The sequence below is a fragment of the Cervus elaphus genome, chromosome 11, assembly GCF_910594005.1.
Source record: "Cervus elaphus chromosome 11, mCerEla1.1, whole genome shotgun sequence".
Classification (NCBI taxonomy): domain Eukaryota; kingdom Metazoa; phylum Chordata; class Mammalia; order Artiodactyla; family Cervidae; genus Cervus; species Cervus elaphus.
This window is the reverse complement of record NC_057825.1, coordinates 13,911,449-13,926,812: the sequence shown is the minus strand read 5'-3', so window position 1 is coordinate 13,926,812 and position 15,364 is coordinate 13,911,449. Positions and strand designations below refer to the sequence as shown.

The window sequence follows — 15,364 nt, the reverse complement described above, 5'->3', positions numbered from 1 at the left end:
TAAATATTTCAGTACGTCGTTAACCACATACATCTCAGTTGGGGCTCATTCCAGCTGGGGGAAAGTAGAGGAGGCAGATGATTTGCATAAGTCGACTGAGGAAATCTGGTGAGAGACAGGGACGAGACTCAGACACCCGCAGCTGTCAGCGGATCCCCAGGGCCCCGCCCCTCGGCCATCCCCCACGTGTGCGGAGCACCTACTATGCGCCAGGCGCAGCGCTAGGCTTCCTCAAGGCAGGAACAACTTGGCGCCACGGTGATGAGTCTAGCTCAAGGGCCAGAGGCCACACACTGGTTCCGCAGTGTGTAATTCGAGCTGTGATCCACATTGTGGATCTGATGGAACTGGATGGGAGGCTATTGCAGCTGATGGAAAGGGGGGATTGGTCCAGCCTGAGGGGGGCTCCTGGAGAGGAAGGCTGGGCAGTGGGGTGTGAGGGGAGGGGGCCTCAGGCAGAGGCGAGTGCCCCGATGGAGGAACAGCTTGGCTGGAGCAAATGCCTGTGAGGCTAGTGATGAGAAGGGTGGCTGCACATGCGGAAGGGAGTTGACTGCAGGCAGTTGATGGTGGGCTCTGGGTTGAGGGGTGATGCAGGAGGTGGGCTGGAGGTCGCTGCAGCCAGCGGATGGCAGGAGCGCCCACCAGAGGGAGAGCAGATGGGCAAAGGAGCAGGGAAAGCTGTTCTTCGGGGACTAAGATAAAGTGGTCCTGGCTCCCCAGGCCCGGGGGCCCTGACGTGGCAGGCCTGTATTTCCTGCTCAAGGTCCCCAGCTTCACAGTATCTACCCTGCCCGCACTTGCCTTGAGTTGAACGCACGGGTTCCTCCTCCTAGCCACCCCCCACCCCCACATCAGTACCACGCAAGAGGAAGGGCCAGGGAGGGTGAGCAGGCAGCAGCCGGGCTCCAGGGTGTCGGCAGCAGTAGCCCAGGCCAAAGGCGGCTGAGGGCCCTCTTGGAGGGAAAGAAAGGAAGGGCCTGGCAGTCCATCGGCTCCGAGGGAAAGTCTGTTACCACCACGTCCCATCCCTCTCGCGCCTGCGAGCGTCTCCAGGCGAGCATTTCTTCCTGTCTGTTCCCAGCACCTGCAGAGCGTTTGGCACAAGACGATGCCCAGGAAGCACGTCCCGGGAGACGGGTGCCGTCAGAGCCAGGTGGTCACAAGGGAGGCAGCCCCTGCTTAGTGAGCGTTTCCTCCTGAGTGCCTGCTCTGAGCACTTTCTGCTTTGTCCCGTTTCATCCACATCCTTGTCTTTGTGAGGCGGGCACCTTTATTATCTCCACTTTTCAGGAGATGACTGGGAGGCTCAGAGGACGTTACATAACCTGTGGACATCGCCTAGTTTGCAACTTATCAGGCTCAGACTTGAAGCCAGGTACGTCTGATGCCAGAGCCCTCGGCTCTAGTTATGCGCGCGAGCGCGCTCAGTAGCTTCAGTCCTGTCCGATTTTTTGCAACCCCATGGACTGCACCCGGCCAGGCTCCTCTGTCCATGGGATTCTTTAGTCAAGAATCCTGGAATGGGTTGCCATGCCCTCCTCCAGGGGATCTTCCCAGCCCAGGGGTCAAACCTGCGTCTCTAGCATCTCCTGCATTGGCAGGCAGGTTCTTTACCACCTTGGGGAGCCCAGCTTTGGCTATACCGCTGGTCAAACCCAGGCAGCCCCACAAAGGCCCGCACAGAGTTTAGGAGTTCTCCAAACAGTGGAAGAAATGTTTCCTATCTTGGTCCAAGAGTCCACAGCACATAAGAGACATTAACTATGCCACCCTTTGATTTCCCTCCACAGGCCAGGTGTGCGCTGTGCACGCATGTGTCACATGTGTGCTCACATGGGTGAGGAAGGCCGGTGGGAAAGACTCCAATCCATTCTTCTTGCTTTGCCATCATGTTTCCATTGCTTACTGGGAGGGACCTCTAGCATTATTTTTTTTTTTTTAATTTGTGACTTTTCTCATGTAATTTTTTAAGTTGATATATTGTATTTTCATTTTTATTCAGTTTAATTTTCTTTCTTTCTTCCTTCCTTCTTTTTTTTTTTTTTTTGCCTTGCAGCATGTGGGATCTTAGTTCCCTGACTCAGGATCAAACCCGGGGCCCCTGCAGTGGAAGTGCAGAGCTTTGGGCACTGCACCACAGGGAAGTCCCTAGGAAGTCCCCTAGCTTATATCTTAAAATAGTCAAACATCTGGCTGCTAAGTGAACAAAGCTGTTCTGAAACCTCTAGTTGTGGGTTAGATGAACCAGATACCCAGATGCTGAGCTCAAATGTTCCCTTTGCAAGTGAAATGTTTGTCTCACATAGATGCTGCCAGTGATACTGCCTTTTATTGCCTAATCTTGATGCTGTCCTTGTCTCTCGCCACAGAGGAGTGAATTCCACTCTGGGAAGAGGTAAGAGCAAAGTCCCAGTGATAAGGAGGCATTCGTGAGTGCAATTTCCGTAACATAACAGAACTGCATCTTCACTGACAAACATGTTTCTTTATTCGACTCTGGGCAATGGGAGGGCTACCACACCCCGTTTTTGCTGATAACATCCTTATTTAGATTTCTGTGTTCTGCTAGAGGTTCTAGAATTGGAAACTGAAAAAAAAATTTTTTTTTAATTGACAATTACATTGGCCTGCTGGAGAGTGGGAGACTGCCTCTTATGAAATTCCACTGAGATCCTAAACAGTCATTGGCATTCTAACAGAGAGGAAGACAGTCTATTTAGGGAGCCATGGGCATGGGATCCAGATGAGGACTCCTCAGGTAGAGAGAGCCAGGAAATGAGCTGGTTTGGTTGGGGGCGGGGAGGGGAGATGAGAGGGAAGAACCACACGTGAGATGCACGTTATCATCAAGTCCTAGCTTTTGCTTTGGGTTATGAGAGTGTGTGGATGCTTATGTCATTCTTAAAAAGAACTAATTCAAGAAGCTAACTAAATACAGCAGGCTATGTGCATGGTTCTCCATGGAAGTGTCTCATGAACCAAGGATTATCATTAACCCAATTTTGTGCACCTGGGGTCCAATTAAAAATCAATCAATAACAAGCCTATTTAAAAGGATGGTCTGAGATTTAGATTTCATAACATGTATGCTTTTTCTTACTAGGTTTTTTTGTTCCCCCCTCTCTAATCTTTTCAAACACCATTTTTCTTCTCCATTTCAATAGCAGGTTCTCCTCAGGCAGGTCAAAGGTCTATAAAGGCCTCAAGCATCAGGAATCTGTTTAAGCCCCTTGGTGGGTACCAGAGTCCCATCAGGGCAGATGGAGGGTCTCGACTGGCTTCCAGAAAGGGATGGCCATGAGCACCTGAACACACTGGGGTCTGGCTGTGGGGCGATGGTCTTATTCCAACAGGGCTGGCATCTTTATGCCGGACAGTAGGAAAGCAGAGGGAGACCCCTATAGACCACTGCTAGTATAAGCCATGCTTCTCATCCTTGGAACACCCTGCTTTGGGGACAGGGATAATTTTCATCTTGGCACTTGTCTGCTCACCGAACATTCACCGGGCACCCAGTGAAATGCATTTGCATGCTCTGGGCGACGTGCCAGGCCCTTGGGGATACAGAGCGGGTATTGAGCGCCTTTTCTGGGCTGCTAAGCGCTCTGCTTGTGTTCTCACTTCACCCTCACGCCCCCCTCCTTTGTGGCTTCCCCCATGGGAGCTCTGGCCCCACCCTGTTACAGCTGCACCCTTTGCATCTGTGTGGCTGGAGACGCAGGGTATCACGGAAGGGCCGTGCCTGAGCTCCCAAGGCTGACTGCTCTTGATTCAGATCCCAGGCTCCCCACTGTAAGACTTGACATGCTGGCTTAAAGTCACCCCTCTGAGCCTCAGATTTCTCATCGATCAAGAGGGAATAACCACCCTTATCTCACAGGGCTGTGTGAGAGTTAAATGAAACCATTCACAACAGGCACTTTTGGTTCCTATCACATAGTAAATGTTCAGTACACAATCTCTATTGTTTTTGTTTTTTATCCCCTTGAGAATAGTGTCCATAAAATAATGTCTTTCTATTCCTGTAGTGCGGGATACATGGTAACATGTTCATTGCCTGCTTGTTGAATGAATGAAAATGAGTAAGTGCAGCCCTTTGGGACGGAGATCTCATGTTCTACCTGCCTTCTGACTTCTTTCTTGTCAGCCCCACAGTAGCAGCTCTGGGGCAGGTAGAGCTGCCCCTTTCCCACACAGCACTCACACCTCCAGCCAGGCCTGTGCTAGAACCCAGGGCCTGGGAATCCCTCGGCCCTGACCGACGGAGGGAAGGAAGGAAGGAGGACTCCCTGGTGTCTCTGCTGACCTCTGCCAAGAGGAAGAAGCACCACTCAATCACAAAGGTCTTCTTTGGACATCCGGTAGCTTCCTGCATGGTCCTGAGAATGTGGCTGACTTCAGAAGTCCCTTCTCCTTGAGAAAAGGAGGTGCTAGAGTGACCTTCTTAGGGGGCACCTGGGCCCCAGACTGCAACAGCTGAAACAGCAGTGGCCCCTGAGTCCATGGGCACAGACCAGCTTCTCATTTCTGGCTTTCCTGTCTAGCCCACTGCCTGTATGCTCCCCCACACCCTGCCTCCAGACCCTGTTATTTCCTTTCAGGAGTGATGGACACAGGCGTATAACCTCTGAGGCTGAAGGAAGGGGAGACAAGGGCATGGACCTGGTACCACCTCCCACCCGAGTTCTGTCTTCCCTGGGCTCCGTGAGTTGACCTTTCACTTACTGCCGCACAAGCTTCACCTTCTCCCCTGTCACTGCAATGAACAAGCACCACTGTGTGTGGCCCAGGGTTGGGGATCGGGAGGCAGAAGGCTTGAGTTCAAATCTGGCTTCTACGACTCACTGGCTATGGGATTTCAGACGAGTCACCTTTGTTCTTGGAACCTCAGGACCCTCCTCTGTAAACTGAAAGTGAAGTCACTCAGTCGTGTGTGACTCTTTGGGACCCCAGGGACTGTAGCCTACCAGGCTCTTCCATCCATGGGATTTTCCAGGCAAGAGTACTGGAGTGGGTTGCCATTTCCTTCTCCAGGGGATCTTCCTGACCCAGGGATTGAACCTGGGTCTCCTGCGTTGCAGGCAGATGCTTTACCTTCTGAGCCAACAGGGAAGCCCTTAAACCATGATCTGATTACACACCTCAAAGGTCTGGTGTGAGCATTAGCACTGATGTTTGCACCCTGGAGGTGATCTTAAAACTGCAGTTCCTACTAAGGATTGTTGTTCCGCACATCTGGGGGCTGAGGCAGGGCGGAAGGACCTGGAAGGTCCCAGCCCCGGATTCGCGCATCAGTATGTTCTAAAAATAAGTATTTTTTTCCACCTCCTCAGCTTGGTCAGCAGACGGAGAGACCCGGCAGACCCCAGAAAAACCTCACCCGAGCCTGTTATTGTGGGCAGCCCCTGTGGATTCCGCTTACGGGGAACAATTTGAGAGGCAAACAAAACATGAAAAGCTACTCAGAATTAACAATGGGCCAGATGGTAATGCTAGTTTGAAGCAATAAAACATGATAAATAGCTTCCTGCTGCTACTCCTGATCAATTTCAATATTTAATAATTCCACTGCCACCCCACCCCCTCATCTGGCCCCCTCCACAGGCTGCTGTGATAACGACCACATTCAGCTCACAGAGCAAACACTCCTTTACTTTCTGAAGGCGTCAGCAGAAAGCAGGCAGCTCAACTGTCACAGGAGCGCCCTCCGTCCTCGAGATAATTCAACTGCCTGCTTCTAAGACACTCCATCTCCAGCCTCTCCTGGATGCCGGGGAAGGCTGGGAGGGAACTCCGACGATGGAGATGCCATGGGAGCAGGCCGTGGGTGTTAGTATTCCCTGAGTCTTGCTTTTGAATTTAAGAAGGGGAAGTGGTAGGGAGCTGGGTGGTCCTCTTACTCCAGGACCAATTAGCAGGAGGAGGAAGCAACCAGAAGGAGATGACGGCAGCTTGGTGTTAAAGCCTTACCCACCGGCCATGCTTCTGAACCTCAAACTCCTTCTCTGTATGAAAGAGAGAATCAGGTCTACCCTCAGGAGTCCTGCCTGCACTGCGTGGGTCAAGTACCGGGCAGCGTGCTCTGACTGTGGGAAATGGCTGGCGGCAGGAAGCATCATTATCAAACATGAAGCCAATTAGCAAATGATGCCCCAGCACTGCTACCCGTGGCAAGGGCTGCTGGTCCTTGTGGTCAGGGAGCTGTGGCCAGGGCAGATGTGGGGTGTGGGGCAGGAGCTGGCAGGGAGCGCCCAGGGTTCTCCCCCAAGTGGAGCCCACAGGCCTTGAGACCCTCCGACACAGGGCACCCCGGAGAACAGGTGATGTGGGCACTGTTTACGGAGAAGGAAATGGACAGGATGAGGCGAAATGACTTCTCAAGTTTATATCATATGAAGTGGCATCATCAGTTCTAGTCTGGGTCTCCCAACCTGCCCCCCCAAACCCCTCTGATTTCATGTCCTCGCTGCCCTATTGCAGGAGAAAACTGCTCCCTGAGGCCACCCCTCCCCTGCCTGCCACCTGCCCCCCACCTGCCATTTGTCCCTTTTGCAAGGAGGCAGCCACGGGGGGCGGGGGGGCTTGCCATCACCTGAGCTGTAGGTCACTAAGCTGTGAAATGTGAGCAGTAATACCTACTGCACTGGTTCACAGGGACGTTTAATGAGGGAATATGCATGAGAGCCCACTGTAATTTTGTGATGAGCTATACAAATGTCAGGTATGGTTATTATGACTTTTTAGGAAAAAAACCCTCTGGGAGGAAAAAGATCAGAAATTCACCCACCAAAGGGCAGATTCTTCTTACTGAATCCTTCATTGGCCCCACATCCTCTAGGGCAATGGTCCCCAGTGTTTTTGGCACCTGGTACTGATTTCATGGAAGACAATTTTTCCAAGGATGAAGTGGGGGGTGGTTTCAGGATGACTCACGTGCATAATATTTATGGTGCATTTCATTTCTGTTATTATTACATCAGCTCCACCTCAGATCACCATGCAGTAGATCCCGGAGGTTGGGGACCCCTGCTCTAGGGGATCAAGATCAAGCTCTTTGGTGTGGACTTCAAGGCCTCGACAGCGCCTGCAACCCCATATTCGCCCCTTCTCCCTTCCTTCCTTGCTGCAGACCCTCCAGGCTACTTGGGGTGACTTGAGCCTTTTATCTGTGTCTCTGTCTAGGCCTGGCAACACCCCTGCAGGAGGGGACTGTCCCACCCTGTCCCTCAGCTGATCCTACTCCGTCTTCTGCAAGAAGTCTTCCTTGGGCCCCCCTTGCTAAGAAGCTCTTCTGCTGCGCTTCCGGATAGCTTCTCTGTGCTTCCTCCATCCTAGCATGCAGACCCTACTTACTGCTGTGTTCTCATCTGCCTCCCAACTCTATAGCCCCTCCCTTCTGGGTCAGAACCAAGTGCTGTTCACTCCAGTCTATCAGGGGCCTGGCCCAGCTTATGTCCGAGAACTGTGCACCGAGGAACCAACCAACGAATAACTAACTGTTTCCAATATTAATGGAATCAAAGCTTTAGTCAAAGGATTCCAGTGGTGGAATTAAGACTTTGGGTGGGCAGGGCCTTGCTGAAGTTAAAATACTTTGACCACCTGATGTGAAGAGCCAACTCATTAGAAAAGACCCTGAGGCTGGGAAAGACTGAGGGCAGGAGGAGAAGGGGTTGACTGAGGATGAGATGGTTGGATGGCATCATTGACTCAATGGACATGGGTTTGAGCAAACTCCAGGAGATGGTAAAGGGCAGGGAAGCCTGGTGTGCTGCAGTCCATGGGGTCGCAAAGAGTTGGACAAGTTGGACACCACTGAGCGACTGAACAACAACGGCCTTGGTAGCAGAAGTCAGAACCATGCTTCTGTATTCAGACTCAGTTCAATCTGTTTAGTCACGTCCAAAGCTGGTGCCATAACCAAGACTTCCCAGGACAGGCCCCCACCCCACCCTATATCCTCTGCCTGCTTTTTGTTTGTAGGAAAACTTTAGTTGCCTAGGTCTTCCCCCAAGTTCCAAAGAATAAAATTAATCAGAGAAGTGAGAAAATGCAGAAACAAAGGAAAACAATCAAGCAAGACTAACTAATAATAGTGAAGCCATTAAACAAAGTCAAGGACCTTTGGTTCCTCCTAGGAAGGGCTATATAGATAATATTCTGAGCCAAATCCATTGAGCTGTTTTGCAGATTCTGAAACCCCCGCCAACTGGAAAAAGTTAACTGCATGCCACCCACAAGCACAGAGACCCCAGACAGGTTGGAACCAGAAGGTTGATGATGTGGACTCCTGATTACCTCACAGCCAACCAATCAGAAGAATGTCCACGAGCTGTTCATGGACCCTGCCACCCTCTCCCTCACCCTACCTTTAAAAGCCTTTCCCTGGAAACCACTGGGGAGTTCAGACCTTTTGAGCTGCCTGGACCCCTCGCTTGGCCTGCGGTAAACACGGCACTTTCCTTTGCCCCCACCTGAGTCAGCAGATTGGCTTTACTGCGCACGGGCAAACACACCCAAGCTTGGTTTGGCAGCAATAAGACGATTGTCTTCCTCCCCCACCCTGACCCTTAACAAGAAGGAACAGAAAAGATACCGCCCATCCCTGTCTGTCTCCCCGCAGGACAGGAGGGAGGCTGGTGATCAGGTACCTGAATCCCGCTGGTCCATGGTCATGGAGTTCCACCTCCTCGTGATGTCAATGTAGAGGATGTCCACCGCGGCCATGGACAAGCTGCTGCTGCTGAGCTTGCAGTTCCTGCCCGAGACAGGAGAGGACACGTCACTGCCAGACCCGAGCCGCCCGTCCTGCCTGGCCTTAGTGCCTTTGTTTGGGCTCTGCTCCCCCCCGGATGCCACCCGACCCCTACCTCCACCCCCACAGCAGGAACTAGCGAAGGGTGAATGGCAGCAAACCGTTCACTGCCTCTACAGGTTCCCGTAATGTGGTTCAGAAGGGCTTTAAAGGGCTGGGAAGAGCAGGGACTTTAGGATGACAAGTCTTGAGTTGAATCTGGCTCTGCCACTTAGGAGCAAATGGCCCTGATTAAACTAGCTCCCCTTCTTGAGCCTCAGCCTCCTGACCTGTTAACCAGGCCCTCTTTACCACAGTTACTGTGGGCAGGCACGCTGCAAAGAGCATGATTTGGGCATCAGACAGACCAGGGTTAAAATCCTGGCCCTGCGGCTTCTTCTAGCTGTGTGACTGTGGACCATTCACTTTGGTGCCTGTATTGGCTGGTCTCTTAAATGAAGAGGATAACACCCGCCCACTCGGCCGGTGTGAAGAAGACATGAGGTTGTGCATCCTGGGGCCTGGCACATGGCTGGGGCCATGACAACTGCTGATTTCCTTCCTCATCTCTCTCTCTCTAGTTTCCCTCTTTCTCTGCCAAAGCCAGAACCTTCTCAGCCCTGTCAGAGGCTACCTGAGGCTGACCTTTCAGTGAGGGGCCCTGTCCACTCTGGAGAAACGGGGCTAGCCAGTCAGAGCATCTGGGTATGAGGATGAGGGGTCTGCTGGAACGGAGGCAGAACTCAGCTGGTCCAGAGGCACCACCTTTTGAAGCGGGTCGTGCTGGGAGGGGAATCCCCACCCAGGCTGGATTTGCCCTAGGAATCCTGAAAGTTACACCCCGGGGCCAGCTGTCTGTTGGGCTGAACTACATTCCATGCTGCTTTCAACCTTTCAAACGTGTCCACGTCCGTCACCCCAGCTAATGATAAAGTGGTTCTTTGGTTTCCCATTTGTCATCATCTCTTGCGTGAATAGTTCCCTCAGGAACCCGAGAGGCTGGGGGTTGATTGGCAAGCAGGACTTGGGCATTTCAGGGGCCCCTCTCCAAACCCATGCACACCCCTGGCGTGACTGGGTGGGTGCCCAGCACGGTGCCCAGATGAGGCTGGTGCTCCTTATATGCCAGCATCCTCCCAGCCTCCCACCTTCCCTCCCTCCATCTCTCTGGCCCCTCTCCCCTTTCTTCCCCGCCTGTATTTCTCAGGCCATCAATTCACATCCTGCTTCCTCCTGGGCTCCGCTCTGTATCTCCATCACAAGTCACCGTGGCAGACTTCAAAGCACATCGGCGCAGTTATTGAGCCCCAGTAACAACATGTCAGTGGACGCAGAGCTTTTCACGTCACCTGTCACCGAGATGGCTCTCTCTATTGGGTCCTGCCGGGGACCCGCTCCAGTCCCTCCCAAGGTATTCTAACAACCCATGCTGTTCATTTCCCAAGCTTCATTAGAAGCAGCTATGGGTTTTCACTAATTATCATCTCCATGTCCTCTGCTTCTACCTGTTCCCCACAGGACAGGCGCTCTGCCTGTGGGTTAATGGAGTATAAAAAGGGAAACAAGACTGACCACTAGTATACAGTTATTTTTTTCCTGACAGGCAGAAAATAGAAGTGTCAAACCTCGAGTAGGAGCTGTAATTTACCAAAGATGATTCTCCATCTATCCCCTTTCCAAGGTAACTTGTTCTCCCTAGTGATACCTGCAAATACAGTTGATGATAACATCTGGACTGGGGCAGGAAAGGGAGGTATCCACGCTGGCTGCAGTTGACATGAAATGCTTGTGAGAATTCTGATTCTGTAGGCACTTTCTTGGGCACCATCTGAGTGCCAGGCTCTTTCCTGCTCATTAGTTCTCTGGAGCTTTCTAACGTTTTATGAGGGAGGTGTTCTTGGACCCATTTCAATGCTGGGTAAGCTGAGACTCAAGAGAACGGACATGACCTGCCCAAGACCACATAGCTGGGATTCACATCCGGGCTCCCCTGGAGGATAGGGCTGTGGACTTGGGAACTTTGGGAAGAAGTGGGGAAGTGGCCCAGCCCAGAGCTGCAGGAAGAACCAAGATTCCAGAGACAGATTCTCAAGTAGCCCAGAAAGGCTGGAGCCTCTAGAGAGGCACTGTTGGGATGCTTTGGGATATAAGGCTGGGGGGTGGAGTAAGACAATCAGGGTCACTAAGTTTTCCTAGGTTTGTCCCTGCGGTCACCAATGGACTCAAGCAGGGAATGTCTCTAAGGTTTAAGACTTTGGAGTGAACTTTTCATCCATCCATCCATTCAATACAGAATTTATTTTGTGTCTACTATGTGTAAGTGGTATTCTGGGCCCAGTGAGTGACACAAAGCTTGGATCCAGATGAGTCTTGGATATGCTCTTGGATGGCAGACGTCATCTCACAGTCTGGGATAAAAACCTGAGGCCTTGGTAGCTCTTGATCATTTGAACCATTTCCCCTTATGCCCTGGGAGGCAGATCCTCAAATTACTAATGAGAGGTGGGATGAATTCTTCAGTGGAAGTGGAGTCCAAGAAATATGGTAACATGAGAAGCCAGAAAGATTCCTAAGAAAGGATGGGCTAGAAATGTACGTGGGAAAAATGAGCTTTGGAGTCAAGTGCACATGAGTTTGAATCTTGACTTTGCTATGTGACCTTGAGCAGGTCATTGATACTCTCTGCATCTAAATTTCCTTATTTGTATGACGATATCGTGACTCACCATACAAAGTTATTTTAAGGACTAGCTCAGTGCCTGGCACACATGACAGCTTTCAGCCTTCCTCCATGATGTACAGCCAGTTTCCAGAAAGGATTTTGGGGTCTTTTTTTGTTTCTTCGTTTCTTTCCAGAATCAGAAGAACATGGGTGCACAGAATGAGAATCACAAATCGTTCAAGTTCATTAGGAGTCTAAGATTAGAAAGATTTGAAATTATCATCCCCATTTCCTCTCAACAACTACTGACATCTCATGGGAAATTTAGAAACCAACTTTTTCCACTCCATAAAATCCTATTTATAGAATTTCTTTTGTGTTCATCCTTCTCTGTGAAAGAAAAGATGCTTATTTTTTCCTGGAGAGCTTTCTGTAAGGTGAAAGTTAACAAATAATCAGTATTTGTTTAAATAAGAAAAAAATAAACACTATCTAAACATCTTGGCTGGTGGGGATTGGGAAAGACAACTTTGGTTTATAACTTATCTATTTTTAAAGGCTATTGATATCCCAGGCATAACATCTCATGATATTACTGGAAAGAAATCATCACAGGAACAGAGGAAATTTTCAAAGTCACTGAGGAGTTAATGACAGAGAGGGAGGCAGGGCCCCTTGACACTTCTGTTCCAGAACATTCTCACACAGCCTGCTGCCTCTCAGAGAAGAAACCGGCCCCCCCCCACCCCCACCACAGCTACACATTAGGAAGCATATTAATATCTCCTTACGAGAAAAGGCAGCGGAAGGAGGGAAAAAAAAGGCAAAAGAGAAAGCCGTTTTCTAATTTAGAAGGTGCCTGGGATTAGAAACCACAGAGGAGCGGAGTGGGGGGTCTCCAGGCAGAATGGCCGGGCGTGAAGCGAACACTCGAGGTGTGGAGAAGCTGCCTCCATTTTCTAGAAATAAACTCCGGTTTTGGCAAACCGCTTCATCTTCGGGCTGCGGAAATGGAAACTGCAGCCTGTGCCAACTGATGTCAGATTCCGATGGAGGATACGTCTGGGAAACGTGTTCTTAGCGAATTACACAGAAAGCTCCCCAAATGAGGAACGCGATGGGAGGAAAATAACAAAAATGCATTTCCCTCAGAGAAAGCTGTCAAACTGAAGGAGCAGATCATTTCCATTTCTCAGAAAAAGAGATGTCTCCACACCTCAGCAATTATCATGAAATTAAAAAAAAAAAAAAAAGGTGCTTAATTCATGGTGATACTTGCTACTGTTATGTGTCTCCTGAGGAAATGACATGACAAGCTGGTTAGATAGAGTTAACTCTAGACAAGAGGACGACAGTTCATTATTTCTCATTTCTTGGTGGAAAAGAAAAATAGAATATGGCCAGACTTGCATTAGCATAATTCACTCCTAAAACTGCTGATCTATGCAACACATTATGAGAGATGGTCACTGGAAATAAATTCAATCGCAATGTTTATTATTTTGTTCCCTCCAGTTCTCTTCCAGGAACTTGGAGAGGAAGAGTGGGTAGGACCGATGAAAGCCAAGTTCAACTTCTGCCATTTGTGTGGGAGCTCAGAGAGGAGGTTCTCTAGCCAGCAAATATGTCTCTAGCATGGTGCTCTGGAGAAGGGCACTTGGTTCGATTTAACATATGGCACAAATATCATCAATTCATAATGAAGCGAAATTTAAACCCAAGTGGAAAAGAGAGAGAGAATAGTTGTTAGCAAGAGAAAACGCTCGCTGTCAAATTTGGCTGGCAAGACGGAATATATTCAGATACAAATCTGAAAGCAGAGAAGATCACCTTTTACGACAAAGTTGCTGTTGGGATGTCTTAGTACATTTTTAAAGGAGAAATGTATTAACCGTCGTGCAATGTGTTCTTCGTGTCTTCCTTCATCCTTAATCACCCAGGACACTTGCCGGGGGAGGTGCCGAGGGCAGGGAGAGGGGCTCGCTGTCTGGGTCCTTCTGCTCCAGCTGCCTCTTCTGCCCCTGGAAACATCGTCACTTGTCACGGTCACCACAGCTCCCACTAATGGTACTCGGCCACAGATTGGGAAAGATGGCTACAGGACCTACTAGTTGCTAACATCACGTATTCAAGTTTTTCATGCAAACACTCTTAATTAGAGAGAACAAAGGGATGGAAGAATCATAAAGCCTCTCACACAGAGACAGAGTTCTAGCAATATCCCTGATATCATCCAGTTCCCGTCTGACTGCCTTTTAAGAACCTTCTTTGCTAGAATGGTTCTCAAATCTTTTCAAGAATTTCCTTTTCCAGATTGTATATAAGAATAGCAGTGCTCTTAATATATGCCTCAGCTTCTCACAGGTCACACACTGGAGGACTCGATGGGCAGTCACGCTTTGACTGAACCCCAAATAATTTTCTGAATCACCGACATTCTGTATATACATGCATTGAGACTTTACATAAAAAATGGTATTTCTAGCTTCTCTAGAAAAACCAAAAGCTCTAGTGGTACTGTTCCCCAACAACCTTTATTTTTGCCACAGTTCTGCCCTCCTCATCCTTGTAGATCCCACCCCCTGGCTTGTTTATCCTTCTGGCCTGACCCTCCCCCCACCCCATCCCCCAGGCAACTGAGATGTGATTCTTGTAGTAATGTAATCTTTTCAAATCTCCGCTGCTCTCTCACAGCTTAATAGAATTGTATTGACACTAGGAAATAAAAGGAAGCATCTGACTGATGTCTTTTGCTCTTCCTTCCTTCTTCCTTTTTCCTGCCTGGTATTCGACCATAGTGGCTGGATTTTGAGCAGCCATCTTGTAACCATAAGGCAACTCTGAAGCTTGAAGCATATGCTCAGGATGGGTAAGCAGAAAGACAGAAATTGGGGAGTTGATCATATTTCAGAGTCATTATCCAGCCCTAGAAGCCCCACTGCCATGCTTCCTGTTAAATGAGAGAAAATTAGTCTCACTATTTAAACCACCTGTAGATGGGTATCTATTCCTACAAGTCAAATGTAGTTCCTAAATGAGTCAGAGAGTATCACGTTAGGTAGTTTTCTCAGGGAAATAGCAGTACATGCCTGTTGACTTTCTTGAAAATTCCCTCTGCCTCATGGAAATAACCACAAGCCTCCCATTTCACAAACAGCTCCTGTAAACCAGGCAGTGGGCCAGATCCTTTATGATATAATACATCCCAACCTCATAACAACCCTGTGAGGCGGGAGAGATGATTACCATTTTACAGATGAGGGAACTGAGACTCAGAGAAGACAAGGGATTTGCTCAAAGCCACATAGCTATTAAGTAATGTGCTTGGCTCTGAAGCCAAACCCCAAAGCCTGTGTTCTTTCCACTGAGCTTTCTTTCCACCTGAAACTAACACAAAGTCCTTTTCAGAATCACTGTGCGAATATGACTTCAGGTTTATTGAGATGGCAAAAATTCCTGCTGATACGTCCACATGCTATCCTATCAGGAGTATCAGAGGGCTAGAGTTAGAATTTATAAAATTCATTTACAGAAAAGCACATGACAAAGTGGTTTCCAATTCCAGACTTCTAATTATTTGCCTTCATGAATAAAACTATGAAGAGGGTGACTTTGAGTTACTAGATAGAAATATTAAAACCAATGATGAGAGAAACAACAGCAGCACTGAACACTAGCAGGTAGTTTCTCTGAGATGTATCACATACAATCCTAGGGCCTGGTAGCTTCATCCCCATTTTCTAGGACCATCGAAGTTCAGAGACCATCATTAACTTACCCAAAGTCACACAGCTAATAAGTGCTCCTGTATGGCCCTCAAAGTGCCCTAGAGGGTAGAGGCAAGTTAATGAATAATCTTAGGAGGTTAGGTGGCAATGGCCTATTTTGTAGGATGTGGCAAAAAC

At 49.3% G+C, this 15,364-nt stretch overlaps 1 protein-coding gene and 1 long non-coding RNA gene across 6 annotated transcripts in view; one reads left to right on the top strand and one right to left on the bottom strand.

The window, feature by feature from the left end:
* Positions 1–15,364, bottom strand: part of TTLL11 (tubulin tyrosine ligase like 11) — a 256,195-nt gene that overhangs the window by 28,614 nt on the left and 212,217 nt on the right. For all 5 annotated transcript variants that reach the window (XM_043916940.1, XM_043916941.1, XM_043916942.1 and 2 more), the window contains one exon: positions 8,655–8,761. In XM_043916940.1, the coding sequence (XP_043772875.1) occupies positions 8,655–8,761 (107 nt within the window). The remainder of the gene's footprint in view (positions 1–8,654; positions 8,762–15,364) is intronic.
* Positions 2,310–5,471, top strand: LOC122702936. Its single transcript, XR_006343369.1, has 4 exons — positions 2,310–2,398; positions 4,032–4,085; positions 4,605–4,707; positions 5,337–5,471. It is a non-coding gene; the product is annotated as an uncharacterized LOC122702936 (long non-coding RNA).